General features: G+C 33.6%; 2 protein-coding genes and 1 pseudogene across 2 annotated transcripts; 2 read left to right on the top strand and 1 right to left on the bottom strand.

Moving 5' to 3' along the window:
- Positions 1 to 871: 871 nt before the first annotated feature.
- LOC120332843 (serine racemase pseudogene) lies at positions 872 to 1,996 on the top strand (annotated as a pseudogene).
- Positions 1,997 to 2,208: 212 nt separating this feature from the next.
- LOC120332841 (glyoxylate/hydroxypyruvate reductase A-like) lies at positions 2,209 to 4,457 on the bottom strand. Its single transcript, XM_039400160.2, has 2 exons — positions 3,574 to 4,457; positions 2,209 to 3,227 (listed from the first exon to the last, which is right to left on the bottom strand). The coding sequence occupies exons 1-2, from the start codon at positions 4,017 to 4,019 to the stop codon at positions 2,675 to 2,677; spliced, it is 999 nt and encodes a 332-aa protein (XP_039256094.2). The 5' UTR covers positions 4,020 to 4,457; the 3' UTR covers positions 2,209 to 2,674.
- A 7,591-nt stretch (positions 4,458 to 12,048) lies between these two features.
- LOC120332835 (protein WWC2-like) lies at positions 12,049 to 17,501 on the top strand. The gene has a single exon (XM_039400154.2). The coding sequence runs from the start codon at positions 12,142 to 12,144 to the stop codon at positions 13,642 to 13,644; it is 1,503 nt and encodes a 500-aa protein (XP_039256088.2). The 5' UTR covers positions 12,049 to 12,141; the 3' UTR covers positions 13,645 to 17,501.
- The last annotated feature ends 1,411 nt before the right edge of the window (positions 17,502 to 18,912 follow it).

Below are 18,912 nucleotides of genomic sequence, written 5' to 3'. Positions count from 1 at the left end.
TATGGGTTCAAATATCCGCAAAAAAAATTTCCATAGGTGCAATTGTCGTGAGTTCAAATGTACGTGGGTTCAAATGTACGGGAACCAGATAGAAAAACTAAACTTGACTATACTGTATGTGTTTTTAAATCTCATAATTTGTTGCTCGCGAGTGAATGGATTATCTTTTAGTCAATAGCTGACATCTGTGTTTACATTGGTGTTGTCATTTGCCGACATCACGCTTCGCTGCTATTGCAATGTAATCGCTCAGTATTTATTTTACCGGTGTCAATGTGCAAGCAGTACCAATTATATCTATAAATCAACATAGCTTCCTTTTATTCCGTACGCAAGTGTAGACAGCGATAGTATTACTTCTGAGCTCTATAGTAATAGCCTAAGTGTATCTAAGGTTCGAAGCTGTCGTTCTGGTAACCACAGCTTCCAGACATTAGTGACGAAAGCCTCAAGTCTTTTTATTGCGATCGACAATTAACTAAAAACACCCTTTTTGGTTACATTATTGCTGCGAGCATCGAACGTTGAGGCGCGTCGCCATACAGAGGTTTGTTAAACACGTTTTTATTGAGATGAATTTCGAAAAGCAATCTGAGGTATTCAGACCAAAAGTTAATGACACTTTTCGAGGGTATAAAGCTAGTACTAGTTTGACAGCGAATAAAGTATAGCTTATGCATTATGGCAACAAAAATTTTAGAATTCTTACTCAATTTCAAATTACGTTTATTACTGGAAGAAAATAATAATTATATCCACTCGAGTATTACGGAATGATAATTACAACAGCGATTCTGTGTAACGAAATTTTTCAACTCAAACAAATTTGAGAATCTTGAATAAAGCTTATTCCTTTCTTCAACACAAGCCGTCAAATAACTTTATTACAATTTCAAAAACAGCTCTAACATAGATAACGAAAATATATATAGAAAATGGAGTCGTATTGTTGCACTTATGATGATATAAAATCTGCCATAGAAGACATTCGTCCTTTCATTCACCGAACGCCTCTGATGACCTGTACCGCATTGGACAATTTGGCCGGAACAAAACTGTATTTAAAAACAGAAAATTTTCAAAAAACTGGATCTTTCAAATTTCGTGGAGCTACAAATGCGGCTATCAAATTGCAAAAGAGTTCCAAAAAACCGGAATGTGTAGTTACAGAAAGCAGTGGAAATCACGGACAAGCTATGGCAAAGGCTGCGCAAAATTTAGGATTACCTTGTCATGTAGTCATGCCAGCGTGGTCCGTAGAGTCGAAAGTTGAGGCCATCAAAGGTTACGGCGCCACAGTTTATAAAGTTGACGCCACTCAGCCGACTAGAGAGAAAAAGGTACGAGAACTTGTGGAAAAATACAATGGAGCCTTCATCAACCCAAGTCAAGATCCCTACATCATAGCAGGTCAGGGGACTACGGCTGTCGAGATCTTGGAAGACATGCCTGACATCGATGTAATTATGGCTCCAGTTGGGGGAGGCGGCTTGGTGAGCGGTGTAGCAATTGCGGCAAAATCTATAAACCCGTCTATTAAAGTTATTGCTGCTGAACCAGAAGAAGCAAACGACTGCTATATCTCAAAAATTAAAGGGGAGCTTACACCTAACCCTAAAGACCCCGACACTGTTGCAGATGGAGTTCGGGTCAATGTGGGCCCTAACGCGTGGCCAATAATTCGCGATTTAGTCGACGATGTAATCACGGTGTCGGAAAGTGATATAATATCGGCAATGCTTACCGTATGGGAAAGAGCAAAACTTGTCATAGAACCAACAACTGGAGTTGGAATGGGAGCAGTTTTTTCGGACAAATTTAAAGAGATTAAAGCAAATAAAGTGGCGGTAATTCTTTGTGGCGGAAATGTGGACCTCAATGCACTTCCTGATTTGATAGCCAGGAGACGAAATGTGAAAGCTGAATAATTTATTGCGAGTGAATATTCATTCTGGGATATCACCAAGTATACAATAAATAGTACAATATGAATTTAGCATAGATTTGGATCATAAATTTATGAGCAATTGGACTTTCGGGAAGAGAAATTAAGCGATTTCATGATGATTACTTGAGTGCGTGGCCATCCCAAGACAAGCCATCGAACTCGACCCAACTAAGCGTGCTATATAGAAGTTGATACTGAAGTATGCCCTTTGTCAGTAGAATCTCGAATCGATTCGTTTCTTAGTTAAGATATAGGCTACATAAGTTTAAGCGATTTTATTCGAAGCACGAAAAAGAGAATAGTCTTTACTTATAATTTGAAGATAAACATCGACAAATTAAGTCACTACTACCTCAACAAAATAAGCTATTGTCATCAAGTGATTCTCTAATAAAAGTTTGCATGTTTTGGGCCTTTTTGTGAATTAAAAATTTCAATCAGAAGTAGGTCTGAAACGGAAAACTATGCTACATGCCACACCATACTTGAAAATGTCACGCAAACGAAAAGAGGTTCCAAACCAACCAGTGATGTATGTTAGTTATTTCGCTCATTGTCTGCTGATGACTTCGTAGCGCATGCATAAAATAGTATATAAAATATTTTGTTTTAGGACCACTGAGAATCTAGTGACCGTACCCCGAAGTTCGGAGACCTGTTTTAATTTGTTTAATGATATTTGAATTGTTCAGCTACTTGATCCAGACTCCAGCTATTCGTCACTTCCTAAAAATCGCGCCAATGAACAACATAATCCAGTGTTTGGTTGTTGAGATATTTTTGCAAGTTGCAGAAAAACAGTCTTGCCACCAATTTTGGCCAATTAATTTCCGCTGCAGCGTGGGGTGTAATATAAACATTTTCCATGTACCAGAGGGGGGATGATTTATCCAGTGGCTCATCGATAAACACGTCTAAAAACGCTTCAGATATCCAACCCTTTTCAATTGCTTTGATCAGTATGTTTTCGTCAACAACATCCCCTCGACCAATATTTATAAATTTCGCTTTTCTTTGAGAGCACAATTGAAGCATTTCCCCAGAAAGAATATTTTTTGTTTCCGGTGCACTGGGTAATATATTGCAAATATAGTCCGATAATTGTAATATTTCTGGTAATTCGTCCATTGTAAATACACGCTCCACGTTTTCGCAATGCGAAGGCGTTCTCTTTAAACCATATACTGTCATACCAAAATTTGAACATGCTCTTGCAACGTGCATTCCGATATCCCCAAGGCCCAGAATCCCTATGGTCAGAGATGAAAGATTCCGACACCTGGAAAGCGGAGAAATGTGTAATATGAGCTGCGAAGCCGCTTAAAAAAGCCTTTGCGCATTGTATGTTTTTCGGCCTAAAAAGTTAAATGAAATTTCCAAAATATATAAAGTATCGCAATGTAGCATTTTTTTTGTACTGGAGACGATAAATTTGCAAATCGCGACATCTTATATGTATGTGAGTGCGGCGTCGAAATTTCATTAGTTACCAATATACAACGACTATTTTACTTAGACCCGAACGCCGAATATGTATGCATTTTTGATACTCGTGTTTAAACTAAGCGGAGCTGTAACTTATTTTTCGAGTTATACATATTTACTTAGTATATTGCTTTCTTTACCTGGGTGGTGATTTCCACACAGCTTCCATTTGCTGTTTATAAAATCTTGGAAAGCCTTTCTCCATTGCAACTATCGCTCCTATAACGTATTCTGCCATAGATGGACCGAATATACCGCCAGCTCTTGTGATGATGTGTTCTTTGAGAATTTCTCTATATTTGTCGTTTTGCAAAAGCATTTCGACGCCAGCCCAAGTGTACTGAATCCATTTTGTATTGTTAGAAATCAAATGTGCCCAACGACTGACCGACTGATCCGATAGTAAGATAATTTCTGCATTTGAGAATAGGTTTGAAATTTTCTTTTCATCTTTCAAACATATCTCTTCTGGAACAACTGTAAATTTCACATGAGCATTCAACGTGGACTTGAAAATGGTTTCATACTGCTTCACGATATCATCGAAATAAATTCTATCGCTTACCAATACAGTCACATGTCTCATTTTTGTTAGTAGTTTCCTATAACAAAATAGATTGCGTACCCTGTTACTAAACTATTAGGAAGTGGACACCGGTATTTCAATACAAAAACGCGATCACATATTCGACTAAATTCTCATACATAAATACAAGTATACAACGCTATATAGACGCTAGGCAATTCCGAATACTAAGCACCGCTATGTACTCCCTTGTGTAATGGGGCGACTGAACAGGAGTGTACTGAACCGTGGAAACCAAAACAAATGAATAATAACAATGACAATCTTATAAATATGAAAGAGCTTCCCTTAAATCCACTGCTCGGCCACATATTGTCGAATTCACGTCTGTTCCTTACCCGCTCATCTATAAACTGCACCTAAATGCTAATCAAGCGCGATGTGCTGCTGCCGATGCAGTGGAACATCGTGGTGTTTCCGGATTGGCGGTAATCGATCAAATGGAAACACGATATGTGGCACAAACTAATTAGCAATTTACATTGGAAAATCTCGAATTATATTATATTGCTTTCAATATTTCATGATGATAAGTCGGATCTCAATTCAAGCAAGACTACGTACGAATCGGTAGAGACACCTCTTTGGTATTGGAAAGAGTAAAAGAGTTCTATACTATTGCTATGACCGAGTTTATAAAACAATTTAAATGCGAATAAGTATAATCTGCAAGCTGCTCTATCTATTTTTTCGTAAGAAAAATTGGTAATTAGAGTAACAATTAGGCAAAAACGGATATAGGGGCAATTTCGTGTCCGTCAACTCAGACATTGAGTTTTTCTTGTGAGCGGTACGGTACGTTGCTCTTCTGGGCTGTTAGCACATAATACAACAACGGATTCCCTGAGAGTCTAAACTAAAGTTTAGGCCCCCCATCCTCATCCAGGGACAGACAATCTTGGAATCAGATGAGTCTGCTTTGCTGTAGCTAGAATTTATTTGGACCTCGTGAAATCATATTTACTTAGTTGTAAATTTATTAAATATTCACCATTTCTGTGCTTAGTAAAGAAATTGAAATAAAGTAAACTATGTATAACTTTCATAGGCATTTTAGTCAAATAATACCAACTTCTGCCATCTGAAGTTGGGAATCATCCGAAGTTATTCGATTCGACGAAATATGAAGCAAAATTGCTCACGTTTCACTGTTTTTCTTTTTAATTGTCTTTTTCGTATTCCCAATATGCAATATTTCATTGGTCGACTCAAATTCTATAAACTGATTAATGAGACTGTACAGCGGTACGTGTTACTGGCAAGGCGAGGTACCGAGTTTTTTTTTATCATTAAAAACAATTAGATTAATTTCAATATCAAGTTCATTTGAATTCAATAGCAGTCAATTCATGATTCCGAAGATGCATCGTGATGTCGTTGCATTATTTAGTTCATGTTCCATATTCCAGTGTATTAATCATGAATAAGTCCAGCAATTATATGATCCATATTGTAGTTCATCCAATGCCACATCCATTTGTTTGATCATTCATTTATGTGAAATATCATTTACATTATATTAACATGAGAAAAGAAAAATGGTTTCACAAATTAGTTACATAACAATCAAAACTATCTAAGAGTAATCTCTCTAACATGTATGTTTTAGCTTGCGATCATCTATTCCTCAAATTATTAGGAAAAAAAAACAGCACACAATAAGGTAGAAATGAATCAACGCACTGATTTTTCCATTAATGCACCAATGATGGTGTTCAAGTACAATATTTTCTCGTTGGTGGCATACAGTTCAAATGTCCTATTAAATTGGCTTTTAATTGTGTTCTTAAAATACTTTGATTCTTACTAAATCTATCATATTGGTACCGAGTTCGCTTAGCCAACGGCACATACACATTCCCGAGACGTTCACGATTAACTGAATAGGAAAAGTGTTTTCATGAATTAAATTGAAGCGGTAACGTTTCTGTTGGAATATGGGGTTCCATACAATTCAAATTTAATTTAAAAATAAAAGTAGCCTTTGACGAATATTTTCACATTTATGCACTGTAGGCTACATTTGAAATTGATTGGTCCATTAGTTACCAATAATCACTTGGCAACAACAACATTTTTACTAACAAAAGAAGCCCCAAAAATAACAACGAATGTTTATAAAAATGATGATTTTTGTGCATATTGTGAGCTACAATACTTGAAATGGAGTTAGACCAAAATGCTGTGCTACAAAGCGTTTTTTTTTTTATATAAAGTGCAAAGTATTCATTTTCGTCACCACTTTACCTACATCTGACTGACATTTTTTGCAATGCATCGCATTTTTGATGCCTTGCTTTCTTTCGACAAGGAAGTTTTCATTCTGGTCATTTGCAAGACAGACTGTGTCTTCATTTTCACAAATATTTGTTCATTTTTATCAAATTTATTCGTCCTTCAGCAAATATTTCGATCAGTCATCAATGAACAGGGCTAGTTTTCGAGCTGTGATGCAGGAGCGTCGTCGTCGTCAAGCATCTTGTCTGAACAAAACCATCCGTGACGCCCGCCACTTGGAGGTGCAACATCGCCTTTGTTTGTTTATTATACGGCGAGGATATATCATAATGTATTATTATCTTACAACAGTACGCTTCATTATTGTCTGCTTAATTCATATCTAAAACTGAGAAAGCATACAGATGTTTACAGTAATAGTTGACAACAGATAGTTCTCTCGAAATGAAAAATAAATGGGTTTCCCCGACTCTTGACCCGGGAACAATTCTTTCTATAATTTACTAATGCACAATATTTGATGCTTATTGAATATTTAACTGTTTATGCAAGTCACGCTTACAGAAGAGTTTACATGTTCATGAAAATAATTTTGATTGAAATATTCAACTAAACTAGCTATTTCTAGGCTAGTGTAACGCAGATTTTAAGAAAAATTTTTGATTACTGCAACTAAACTACTGTTTATGATTCTCAAAATAGAGCTTTCCAACTTCTATTCAATTAATCACTTACAATTTTGTCTTTGGTGTAACCATTTTCCCCTCGCTCGTCTTTTGTCTTTTATGTAACTTATATACATATGCCTTTTTTATAAATTTATAGTTGAGTTGTTTTTCTTTTTTTCTATTATATGATTTTAGTAAAGTTGCGTTTGCTGCGAATTTTTTCAATGATTCAAAATATGTTCATCATAACGACTATTGCATAGTTAATGTTTGTAGCAAATGTAGTTATTTTTTTACACTGAACCAGTAACAGCGCTTTAGGTGTCGCTGATTAAAGAACTAATAAGGTCCTTCGCGACTCCTGTCGCACAAATATCATGATTATTATATTTATTTCCTGTACCAATTTTTTGTGCATTTGATGTTCTTGTGATGATGAATAAATGATTGATTGATTGATTATATACGACTAAACTAACCACTCACGGATGTATTTGGTCATTGACATGACCAACGACTAACATAACAGATAGATAAAAGAACTACGAAGCTATTGTTGTTTACCATGATCAGAAAATCTGTCCAAGTGAAATAGTGTCTTGGCGGCGGATTTGATAATTAAGTCACTGTTGTAATCTTATTGATTAGCCAATGTTACAGAAGTGATAACCAGAAACAAGGAAGTCGATGCTTGGGGAAATTCACATTATTCATTATGCGCTAGATGTCGACATTGAGATGTTCATCATCAGCTTTTCCAGAACAACGGATTGTCTGAAATCCGAATCTTCGTATTTATTATTTGGTTTTGTGAAGTTTGTTAGGCGTCTTACCTAGTATATATTCTTTGCTTTGTTTGCCGATTACAAAGTCGCATGTTGACTTTTTCGCGCATTGGAATTTGGTAATATGATCTGAGTGGGCGCCTTTTTTAGATTTTCAATACGTCTAATGTTTAATCTATTAATTTCGTTTACTCGAGGGCGATCTCGAAAGCCAACAAAAGAATGTACGGTATCGTACGTTGTAGATGTAGAATGAGAGATACGTCTGGTATTTGATACTGTAATTCGGACCATTTCGTTGCAATCGTGGAATGAACAATGTGGATGCTTTAGATAGGGAGACAATATAAAGTAGAAGACTTGTATTCAGATTGTTTACGCTGCTTTATACAGTACAGTAGTAGCAATTTGAGACAACTTTTTGTGACCTGTGGGCGACCTTGTTCTAATTCTCATGGTGCAATATTACTCAATCTTGAAAAATGAGACATTGAGGGCTTAAGCTAATTAAGTTTGCAATACAGCAATAGCAGAATTCATTCTGAGATTAGCCTATGTATATCAGACAATTGAATATAAATACTGAAATAAACAGTAAATCAATGCCAAATGAAATATTATTGTTCAATATTGCTTGTGTAAGATGCGGATGCGTGATATTTCTAATGTTTTAAACTTTTTTAAAGGTCTTGCATGCTCTCCAGAATTCTTCAATTTTATTTTTTGTGTATTATTGTATTTCGGAGTTTTCAAAATAAACTATCTATCTTATAGTATGGGTTGATGAGTGGGTTGCAGTGATGAGATTACAGTATTAGGTAGGGCCTACTGAGGCCAAGTTCTGAACAAATATTATGCAATGCGCCTACTAGAAAATATACAGTTTCAAATCAAATTGGTAGTACTCCTATGCTTGAAGAAATATATGAATAGATATGAATAGATTCATTTACAATTGCCCAAGCAGCTTGTGCTTAACTGAGGATGATATAAAAAATATTAACTTGCTTGCTTTACATAGCCTATGTGCACATTTGTTAGAGTTTACTACTGTAATATAATTCTGCATCATCGAAGTTTAAAAGTAATAAAACTTCAGGATGCTATTATGTAGGAAAATGCATTAGCTAATGATTCATAATTTCGTTTTTGCTGCTCAGTGGTTGGCACATCTTGATGAGTGTTAGAAGATTTTTGCCTTCGCACCTCTGATTACCTTGCCCGTGGTAGATAATTAAGGTATATGTCATCGTTGGTTGATTGACATGCAGTGGTACGCCCTATAATTGAAAAATTTTGGCTTCCTTCACCAGATATAAATATGAAAATCCTGTTCTGTTTTCCTGGTATTTTGAATCACTGATTAAAAAACAATCTGAACTTCTTATAGCCAAACACATACACTCTAGTTCGATTTGTGATACTTTTTGGTGAGGTATATTTATTTTATTTTTTGTATCTAAAGTAATTATCAGAGCCTAATAATAATGCTATACCATACTGCCATAATTTGAGTATACTGACCATAGCCACAGTGGTCAAGTTCTGCTAGATGATTATTTTTTGTATTGTTTTTTTATAAATTAAAAAGATAAAAATTCTTATATTCAAGTCTATGGTCCACGAGGAAGGCACCATCATATCCTATTTGAATTTTTGTTTACAATCGTAACCATGGAAACGACATGTCATGCTTAAATAATTTATTCTATTTTTCCATCGTCAAAGTCTTACTATACCTGTATATTTCAATTCAAACCCCTAAGTAATATGACACCAATACTAGCTTGCACATCTTATGAATTTTTTATACAGTTCGCACTTGTGTTTTTCTCTCTGGCATAGCAGTGCTAGTTCAATTTTATAGTACATAATTTAGACTCTATACCTTGTATGTTACCGTTGCATTTGTTTGATTTCATTGGATAAGTCTGCAGGATTTGGCTTCAATAATTATACACAGTTTGAAGTCTCTTAATCTACTTTTAATCTATTTCTTACAATGTAGTATTGTCATAAATTATGATGACATCTGTAGTAAAATTTAGCATGCTAACTGTTTGGTTTAGTATCTATAAGGTAGTTTTTGTCTTTTTCGATTAGCTCTTTTCAAGTAGGCAACAACTAAAAGTTATTGATAATAAAATATATATCATACGGTCTTGAATAATTTACCTTACAAGTTACAACATCGATATTTAGAATATGTGTTCTCCAGGAAATACACAAATTTGAAATAACAATTCTGTCATGGTGTAATGTTTATAGCAAGAATATAAAAAATATACCGGTGGTAAGTAATAGCAATATATTTTCGAATATTTTCGACCCCAAACAGAGCATAATGATTGTTCCCAGGGATGTACAAAACGATTTATAAACTCATTCAAAATTGATGATTTTTGATATAGTAAGTGTATTATTTTGGAAATAATTCAGTAATTTGTTTTAAAAGTTGTCAATATAAGCATCTGTTTCTGAGACATAAAATATATTTCATTTAATATATGATATGACACTGTAAAAAATAGAAAACAACCACCTAACTGAATACCTATGCTTTATATAATTGTCAATAATTTCTGCAAGTTGGATATGACCAAATTAAAACTTTATTCCATTTAAAAATAAGATTTTAGAATATATTCGAAATATTCAATTTTGGCCATCTTTATATATATATACAACAAACATAAGACTTTCATATGCATATATTCATTTGGGTGAAAAAGTATTTCTCATCTCCTTGCTTAATAAGGACGTTCTAATCCAACAGTCAATAACATACTGGTATTTAACGCTCTTTGCTCTTTGTAAATCGTGATTACCGTAGGTCTTAATCCTAAGATTATTGATTTGTTTTGGAATGTCATTCACCTCACATAATTGATCTATAGGGAATTGAGAAAGATGTAAAAATTCAGGTCAGCGGGTGTTGATTTCTGGATAGCCTAATATCTGAAATTCAACAATTTGGTTGTATCTTTTGTGTTAGGACACTGGTCTATTATAGTTAGTTTGTTTCAGTCTAATATAGATTGCAAGTAATAGGGAAAACATTTATGTAACTTACATTTACCAAGAGAGCAATTGCGCTTAAATTAAGAGGTGGAATTTGTCAGTTTTGGTATAGTAGAATAAGATGGTTATTTTTCATAAAATATATAAATTATCAATGGGATTAAAATGTTCAGCCTTGCGTAATCTATTAGTGTTTATTGCTCTATAGCAGTAAAAGCTCCATTATACAAATTTATCTGAAAATAAACCTTAATTTTGTATTGAATACATAGGAAGGTGCAAAATGTATTTGAATATTTAGATACATGGCAAACATTTATTAATATTGAATAGTATTAACTATTAATATTTCAGCCAATATATTATATTAAAATTTCCTTTTTCTGATATTTCCCTGTTTAATTCAGACTTTTTTTCTAAGTTTCATGTTTGCAAGACTTCTTGTTTTGAGTTTTACCTTTCAGTTAACTTTGTGGTCTGTAATGCCAGTATTGATAAATGCTATGCCTGGCACAATGCTCTCTTATCGAATGGAGTGGTTTTTATAAGATGCTTATTCTCAATGACCACTCTTGAGTTTGAATCACTCTTAAAGATTTAGTCAAGCTTAGCAAAGTTTCTGGCGGTATTGTGTTTGTAAAACTGCTTTTTGTTTGACTATACTGTTAAACAATGTACCATTGTACTGGTCGTATTTCTGTTGAATGATTAAATCAGTGTTTGCATATGAAACTTTATAATAAACAGTAGATCTTTGATTGGATGGCTCTAGAAGTAGTTATGGTATTTGTTATATAAGAGATATTGTTATTAACTATGTTAATTTTAAATCGGGTTTTGATTTTTCTTACTTACTAGTTATTAATTTTATTACATCATAATTTTCTGCATGTACGACATCTTACGTTAATTAAGAATCCTTATTCTTATGGTACCTACAATTTTACAGTACTGAGCTTTTCAATATGGATATGTCTTACTCTTACTCTTAAATATTTATCAATAGATATCAATTTAAATTTGTACCCAAGTCGAATCAAAGAGCTATAAGATGAAAGTACAAATCTACCTTTATTCCGTCCATCATAGGAAATAGCACGATTCATATATTATGTGTGATGTCATTCATCATTACTTTATTGATGGATGTTATTTTGGTATTGAATTTCAAGTTGTATTATTATGGGTCCAATTTCTGAATAACTGTTTATTTGTATAGATAGATATTGTGATAATTTGTTTTTCATTTACAGCATCTTTAGTCTCCAGTTTTACGTAGTTCACTTAAGTTATTTCTTTCAATCTAACTTTCTTTCTATTTTTTTTCCTAGAGATACCAGCAACTAATCTAAGTGAATTTTAAGCAGGGTTGTTCTTTTAAATCCATGTTATCAAACACCAGCGATATACATGCCAGTTATGGCCAGTGAATCCAATGATCTGCCTCTTCCACTTGGATGGGAAGAGGCAACAGATTATGATGGCAAATCGTATTTTATTGATCACAATTCCAAGCGCACAACTTGGATTGATCCTCGTGATTGCCTTGCAAAACCAAAAACCTTTGCTGATTGTGCTGGAAATGAATTGCCGATTGGATGGGAAAAATGTAATGATCCCAATATTGGGGTATATTTTATTGACCATATATCGGGGCTTAACCAAAAAGAAGATCCTCATGAAACTTGGAAATCAAGGCAACAGACAATGCTTGAGGAGTATGTGAACACAGCTTTAGCGGATATAGAACTGCAAGAAGAGATGTTCAAAATCAAACAAGAAAGATTGAATTTAGCTGAAAATACGATCCACACTTTACAACAACGAGTAAAGAGACACACAAGTCATTTAAGTCACAAATCCTCAACTTCAAGTCAAAATTTCAACGAATCGACTTCGAATGGCAGCTCGATGTCTGGTTCAAATTGGTCAATAAGTACCAAATTCGATCCCGATGAAATTCGTTGTGAAATAGACGAAATGAAACAAAGAGTGCATCAACTTCGACATCAGCTGTCGTTTATTGAAGCGAATATATACACTGCGAAAGTGAAACACCAACAGTGGACTACACAGCAAGATAGCGGCTGTGTCATGAACTCTTCTGAGCATCTTCACCATGAGGCACAGCAACATCATATGCTAAGAAACCACGCAGTAGAATTGCACACTTCGCAAGAACAACTTCTTTATAATTTAGAAGAGTCCAACCACAAAATTGAGGAATTAAGCGCTGAGCGCATGAATTTAGAACTCATGGGGTCGAAGGATGGTAACCCCCATACACTTCTACTCATATCAGAAAAGGAAGAACTTTTAAACGAACTATACAGTCAGAAAGCTAATTCGAAAGCGACTGAAGAAGAAAAAAGTCAAGTCTTGCGACGATGTAGAGAATTGGAAAAGGAGTTGCGTGATGCGAAAAATATTAATAATCGAGCTCTTGGAGAGCGTTTAAAACGAGCTGAAAAATTGAAATCAATCGACTCGAAACTTAATATGGAATTACAGCAAGCTAGTGATATTAAAGGACAGTTACATAAACTATCTTGCAGCACAGGATCCTTGTCATCAAGCTCCAGTCAAGGGTCAAGTAAGTCTGGTAGTCCTGGTCATTTTGCCTACAGGAATAATTCAATGACACGGGGAAGGGCTAAGGCAGTTCGAGCCAGTTTGCGTAGAAACTCCTCTCGATGTTCTGACGGCGGCCCTCCTCGATTAGACATTAGCACTCATATTACTCTCGAAGGGTACGAGGCTCCGTGTGCTAACGGCATTGAGCCAATGTCTCTCATAAATTCTCATATGGTATACACTGACAATGTGAATCAAAGTGGTAGCGTATCAATGTCCTCTAGTGCTTGCTCACTCCAAAGTCAAAACTCTTTTTTACATATGCAAGGAGAAACGTAGGACTTGATGAAAAATGCTGTTTTTAAAATAGTATGATTATTTTACATTTTATTCACTTTGAATCAGATCACATAGGAAAATCATGATATAATATATGACAAAGATATGATTTTGTATTGCTCCTATGTCCTATTACAGAACTTTTAAATTTTATAGTCTTAGTGATAGTTAAATAAATTGTATGGACGTTTCGAACTTCATCATTTATTCATTTTGTCTACCTACCTCTGTGTTAATATTTATGTCATCGGCATTTTCAGCGAAGGCATTCATAGCAGTGGGCTCTAGGGATAATCAATATCATACACATTGGAATGTGAAGTAGTATGCTATTACCAGGCTAGTCTTATAACGACAATCGAATACACTTTGAAGTATTTGCTAAACTTTTTATTCTCCTTTTCATATTTTAATAACTTGAACTTGGCGGATTTGTTGTTGTGAAAGCGAAAGGTAACTTATGCACACGTTTGGTAAATTCAACATAATGTAAACAGAGATTTATGTTTACAAACCTCCATCTCCATCTTCGCTGAAAATCTGCTCCTTGGCCATGTCTGTATCAGAGAGGAGTAGATCAAGCTTGATGACAGATGAAATTTTACTTTTTTTGGTTTATGAGTTCCATGTTATTTTCTTTTTTCTGTTATGTTTACCTACGTGGTTATATGGTGTACACACTTCGTTTACGATAGTATACGATATGTTTACAGTTTTTATAAATTCCTAGAAACGTGCCATAGTGTTTATGCCCTTTTCTAATATAGGATAATTTCTTTGGGAGTTCCATATGGTCTGAATATTATATATACATCTTTATTCAATTGTAAACATTGTAATGATAACGCAAAATTGAAAAATCGAAGAGACCAAAAATGGCTGGTTTTTTTTTTTGACTTAAATTAAATCATGCACCAAGTTGACAAGTTTAAACATCATTTTGTCCAAATGATTATTAATAAAAAATATTACTTCGTTGATAACTAATTTTGTATTGTTAGATTTCAAACTCAATTACACTGCCTAAAGTTTTGGGTGAATTGTTTTGAAATATTAGATATAGCTATTTTTGGGATAAGTAGGACAGGTCATAAATCTAGTTTTTTTCTTCACAGTAATAGCATTTTACCAAACTCAAATTACTTGAGGATATGAAAATAATTTTGTTGAGAACTGCTTGATATTTTTAAAAACGGGAGAAGATTAAACTCTTTCTGTCTCAGTCCCTCCTTTTTTTTCGAAGTTTATGGTAATGTCATTGAATTGGTGTATATAAAAAAATAATGGTAAAACATGAAAAGTAATAAAAAATTCCCAATCACTTTGTTCTGGACACACAATTAAGAAATTTGTGAGCTCAAAGCTAAAGATAATTTTCATTGAATATTCAACATCTTCTTAATTGGATAATTGATCCAGCTTATTAAAATTATTATTACTGAACAACTCGAAAAATATGTTAATGGCATTACCGGTAATTTCAATTTGATTAACCCATATCAGGGAAAATATCCTCAAATTCTCAGTTAAAACTGTATTAGGTCATCCTTATGTCAGCAATGGGTTAACTCGGTAACATTCGTTCATTCCCAAGTGTTGGCCATGGATGACATCTCTTTCTAGTACTCTGTTATTAAAACCACGCAATTAATTTTCTCAACTTTGTTAGAATTCTGTATGTGATTTCAAAAGTATTGGTATGTCATCCCATTAATTAATAACCACTGATTCAATTGGTATGTTTGGTATCCATAACTTTACCCAATAAAATACACTAGTTCTTATTTGCAGCGGAGGGTTGTTGAATGTCTTGCGCAAACGTTCAAATATTTTCTTGGTAAACATGAGCACATAGGACTACCACATATTTAACAAACTTCGTTCGATATTATAAAATGACTAACGGATCAAAACAGGAGAGTCTTTGTTTCAGGTCAAACGTCTGTAAACATTAAAAAATTTTATCGGTTTATTAATAATGTTTTCATTTAATATTTTATTAAGGAGTGTGTAGTTTATCAGTTGCTATCATTTTTGTTGCTCATTAATAAAAAATTAATTGATAGGAATTTCTCAACTTGGCCAACTGTAAATCATGAATGAGTTATTGGAATCTTGAATATGGCTACACACTTATTTGACACAGTATAAAATACATTTGGATGATATGAAATACTATCATTTTTGACTTATTAAATGAATATATTTCACATACTTTAAATTGATTCAAATCCGTGGTCAGCTATTGATATTGGTAGAGATTATCTATGAAAATAGCTCATATTCGAATTTGCTATATTTAAACAGTAATTGTGTGAAATTTTGAAAATGAAACTGGTAAAAATAACTCAAATAATGTTTAATACAGTTGGTCTTTTATTGATAACATAAAATTTGAAATAAAATTCAAAATGTGCATAATATTTAAAATTAGATACTCATTCTTTGTATCAAATAACTATAAATTAAATTTTTATTTTCGAAATTGACAATAGACATAATTGTTTAAATAATGGTTATGCTATCTAATTGCTGGTATAATTCCTATAGTACATGACCATAAAACATAATAGGCTTGTTCTCAGCCAGGGTTCTAATGTTTTATTAATGTGTGGAATGTTTGCTGATGACTGTTTTTCTGTTAATACTGTTTGCCAGGACCATGTGATGGGTTTCTTTCATCATAGTAAATTGAGGTCTTTAGCATATTATGCATTCCATGCTAATCCTAGCTGCAGACAACTTTTCCCATGGGATCAATTTACCTTCACATGTGCGCAATACCAGATTATATAACGGAATGTTTGAATGAATGCATCATGATATATGAATAATTTTTGGACTATCAAATTGCACACAATAAAATACCATTCTTTTTTAATTTTCGAATTTTGATTTTTCGAGGATTTTAATATCGAGTTTCCCCTTTCTGATTAAAATAAAATATAAAAATACTATCTCATTTCAAATATTTTAGAAATGACATGAACTGAAATTTGATGGACATTGTATAAAAAGTTAATAATGAGACCAAATTTCAGTTGCCAATCTTGAATCTCAAAACTTAAAAGGTGTAATTCATGATGGTTAATGGGCACTTCAAGATTATCTATTTCTGTCGGAAAGGCATGCTAGTAGCTAATTGGACCCTCGTTCATTATAGGATTGAATATACACTACATGGTAATTATGAAATTTTAAAGTACAGTTGTTTTTTTGTGATTTGCACAAAGTTCTTTAATGTATAATTATCCACCTGTTCTCATATTAATTTTTTTTCAAATTCTGGCTGTTTTGCATTACTGCCTTGATCAGTGATTAAGTTGGTACCTCATTGTTTTTTTTCCCACAAAATTTTAAAATTTCTCGCATATTTTATTTTAAATACTCCTTTTTTGATATATTATGATTACCGGTATATGCTGGTAGGTGAGGAATGCAAAATAAAGAGTGAATGTGGTGAGATCGGTATTTTCAATAAAAAATTTTCATTTTTAATAAACTTTACTGGGATGAAATTGATATTTTGAAATAATGGATGTTATCAAAATTTGTAGTTTACTATATTCCAATCCCCATATATAAAATGGCATATGACAAATTTTAGAATACGAATAACAAAAGTACGATAGTTTAATCACAAAAATATTCCATGGTAACACACCTACCGTAAATTATCTATCTTTCTGTATCATTGCTGTTGGTCATTTGCTGTTCGAATCCTATGTAAGAATACAGTTTGATTGTTGAGTTTCAAATCCAATGCGAAGATGCCTCGAAATTTTTAAATTCTGTAACCAAGCCTATTTTTTGTAGTTTCGTGATGCTAGTTTCAAATTCAAAAAACTCTTTTTAAACCACCATCCTTAGTAACGACGACGCAGAGATACCGAGTGATTTTGTTATGTTACCACACTCAAGTACCATTGTATGACATCATTACCAAATTCCTAGCAGTGGTTGGATTGAATAAACACAGTGGTTTTGTTTAGGCGCAGATATTTTGATTGTGATTATTATCTATGCCAAGTATGAATCAGGCTTAAAAGTTTCATATTTCTCACGAAAGATCTAGTTTCAAATTTGTTCAATTTGCGCGAAAGCCATTAAGATTTGTTGTTCTACAACTGTAAAATATACCAATGTTTGTAATTGAAAGGGTTGTAATATCCAATCCAATAATATGTCTAAGATTCCACTGCCAGCTTTGATTTTATAGGTGCACATTTTTCAATGTGTTCTATGGTATAATTAGTTTTTATGTCAGAGTGACTCTATTGTTAGTGTCAAGCGCTGTTGATTCAGTAAAATTCGGTTACAAGTTGGTTTCGACATGGACATGTTAAAACTTACATATGGTGCATGATTTATGTATGTCAGTCACGGACATGATTCAATAAAAATTGCCGCTGTTTGGTATTGTGTCTTTGATATATGGGCATAATAAGCCAAATTGTCTAACCTGGTTTTTATGGGTTCTTTTTAAAAGCATAATTTTACAGCCAATTTTTTCAATTTCAACTATATATAAAATAATTTTAGGTATTAAAATGGTAACTAAAATAGTGGGATATCTGGATGAGGATGAGTAATATAATATATTCTTTGGTGGCCGTCACCTTCATGTTGACCTGTGTGAATTCCCCTTTCTAATGCCACTTCACTTATGCCATTACGTTTAATATGATTATTGATTCAATCTATAACACTAGAGGTCATTATGTCATCACACCATAAATCCAGACCATTGATGGCCTGTATGACAGTGGCATATCTATCTTATTATGATGAAAGTTTTTTATAATAAGATTATATAAATATGAAGGCATATGTTATAATATGGAATTTACCCTTTGTCCCTTGTAAGTCAAGTGGCCGTTGGGTTATCTTAGTGTCAAATTTAATTTGATTTCAATATTTTGAACTGAAACTGAAGCTCATTTTACTGGAAAACCCCCAAGCCAATGATTTATTGGGTTGACTTTGACTTGACCTTGTAGATTTTAGGGTTTTAAGCCCTATTAAATTTTGAGGTTTTAGGCATGCCCATAACTGTGATTTTATTCTTTTTTGTTTCTGGATGTGGCAAGACTTTGGGGATAGTCTGAAAATTTTTGGTTGTGGGCGTATTTCTAGACCACATATATTTTGGTTATTCCACTCATTAGACTTCAGTTCGGTTGCTTGCTGTAAAGTTTTATCATTCCCATCAGAAAAGGCTTGGTAAACATGCGCGCCCATCAACATAAAGACGTCAAGGTAACTGGA

This window comes from Styela clava, chromosome 13 (genome assembly GCF_964204865.1).
Source record: "Styela clava chromosome 13, kaStyClav1.hap1.2, whole genome shotgun sequence".
NCBI classification, from domain to species: Eukaryota; Metazoa; Chordata; class Ascidiacea; order Stolidobranchia; family Styelidae; genus Styela; species Styela clava.
The sequence above is the reverse complement of the archived record's forward strand: the minus strand, read 5'-3'. Positions and strand labels throughout refer to the sequence as shown.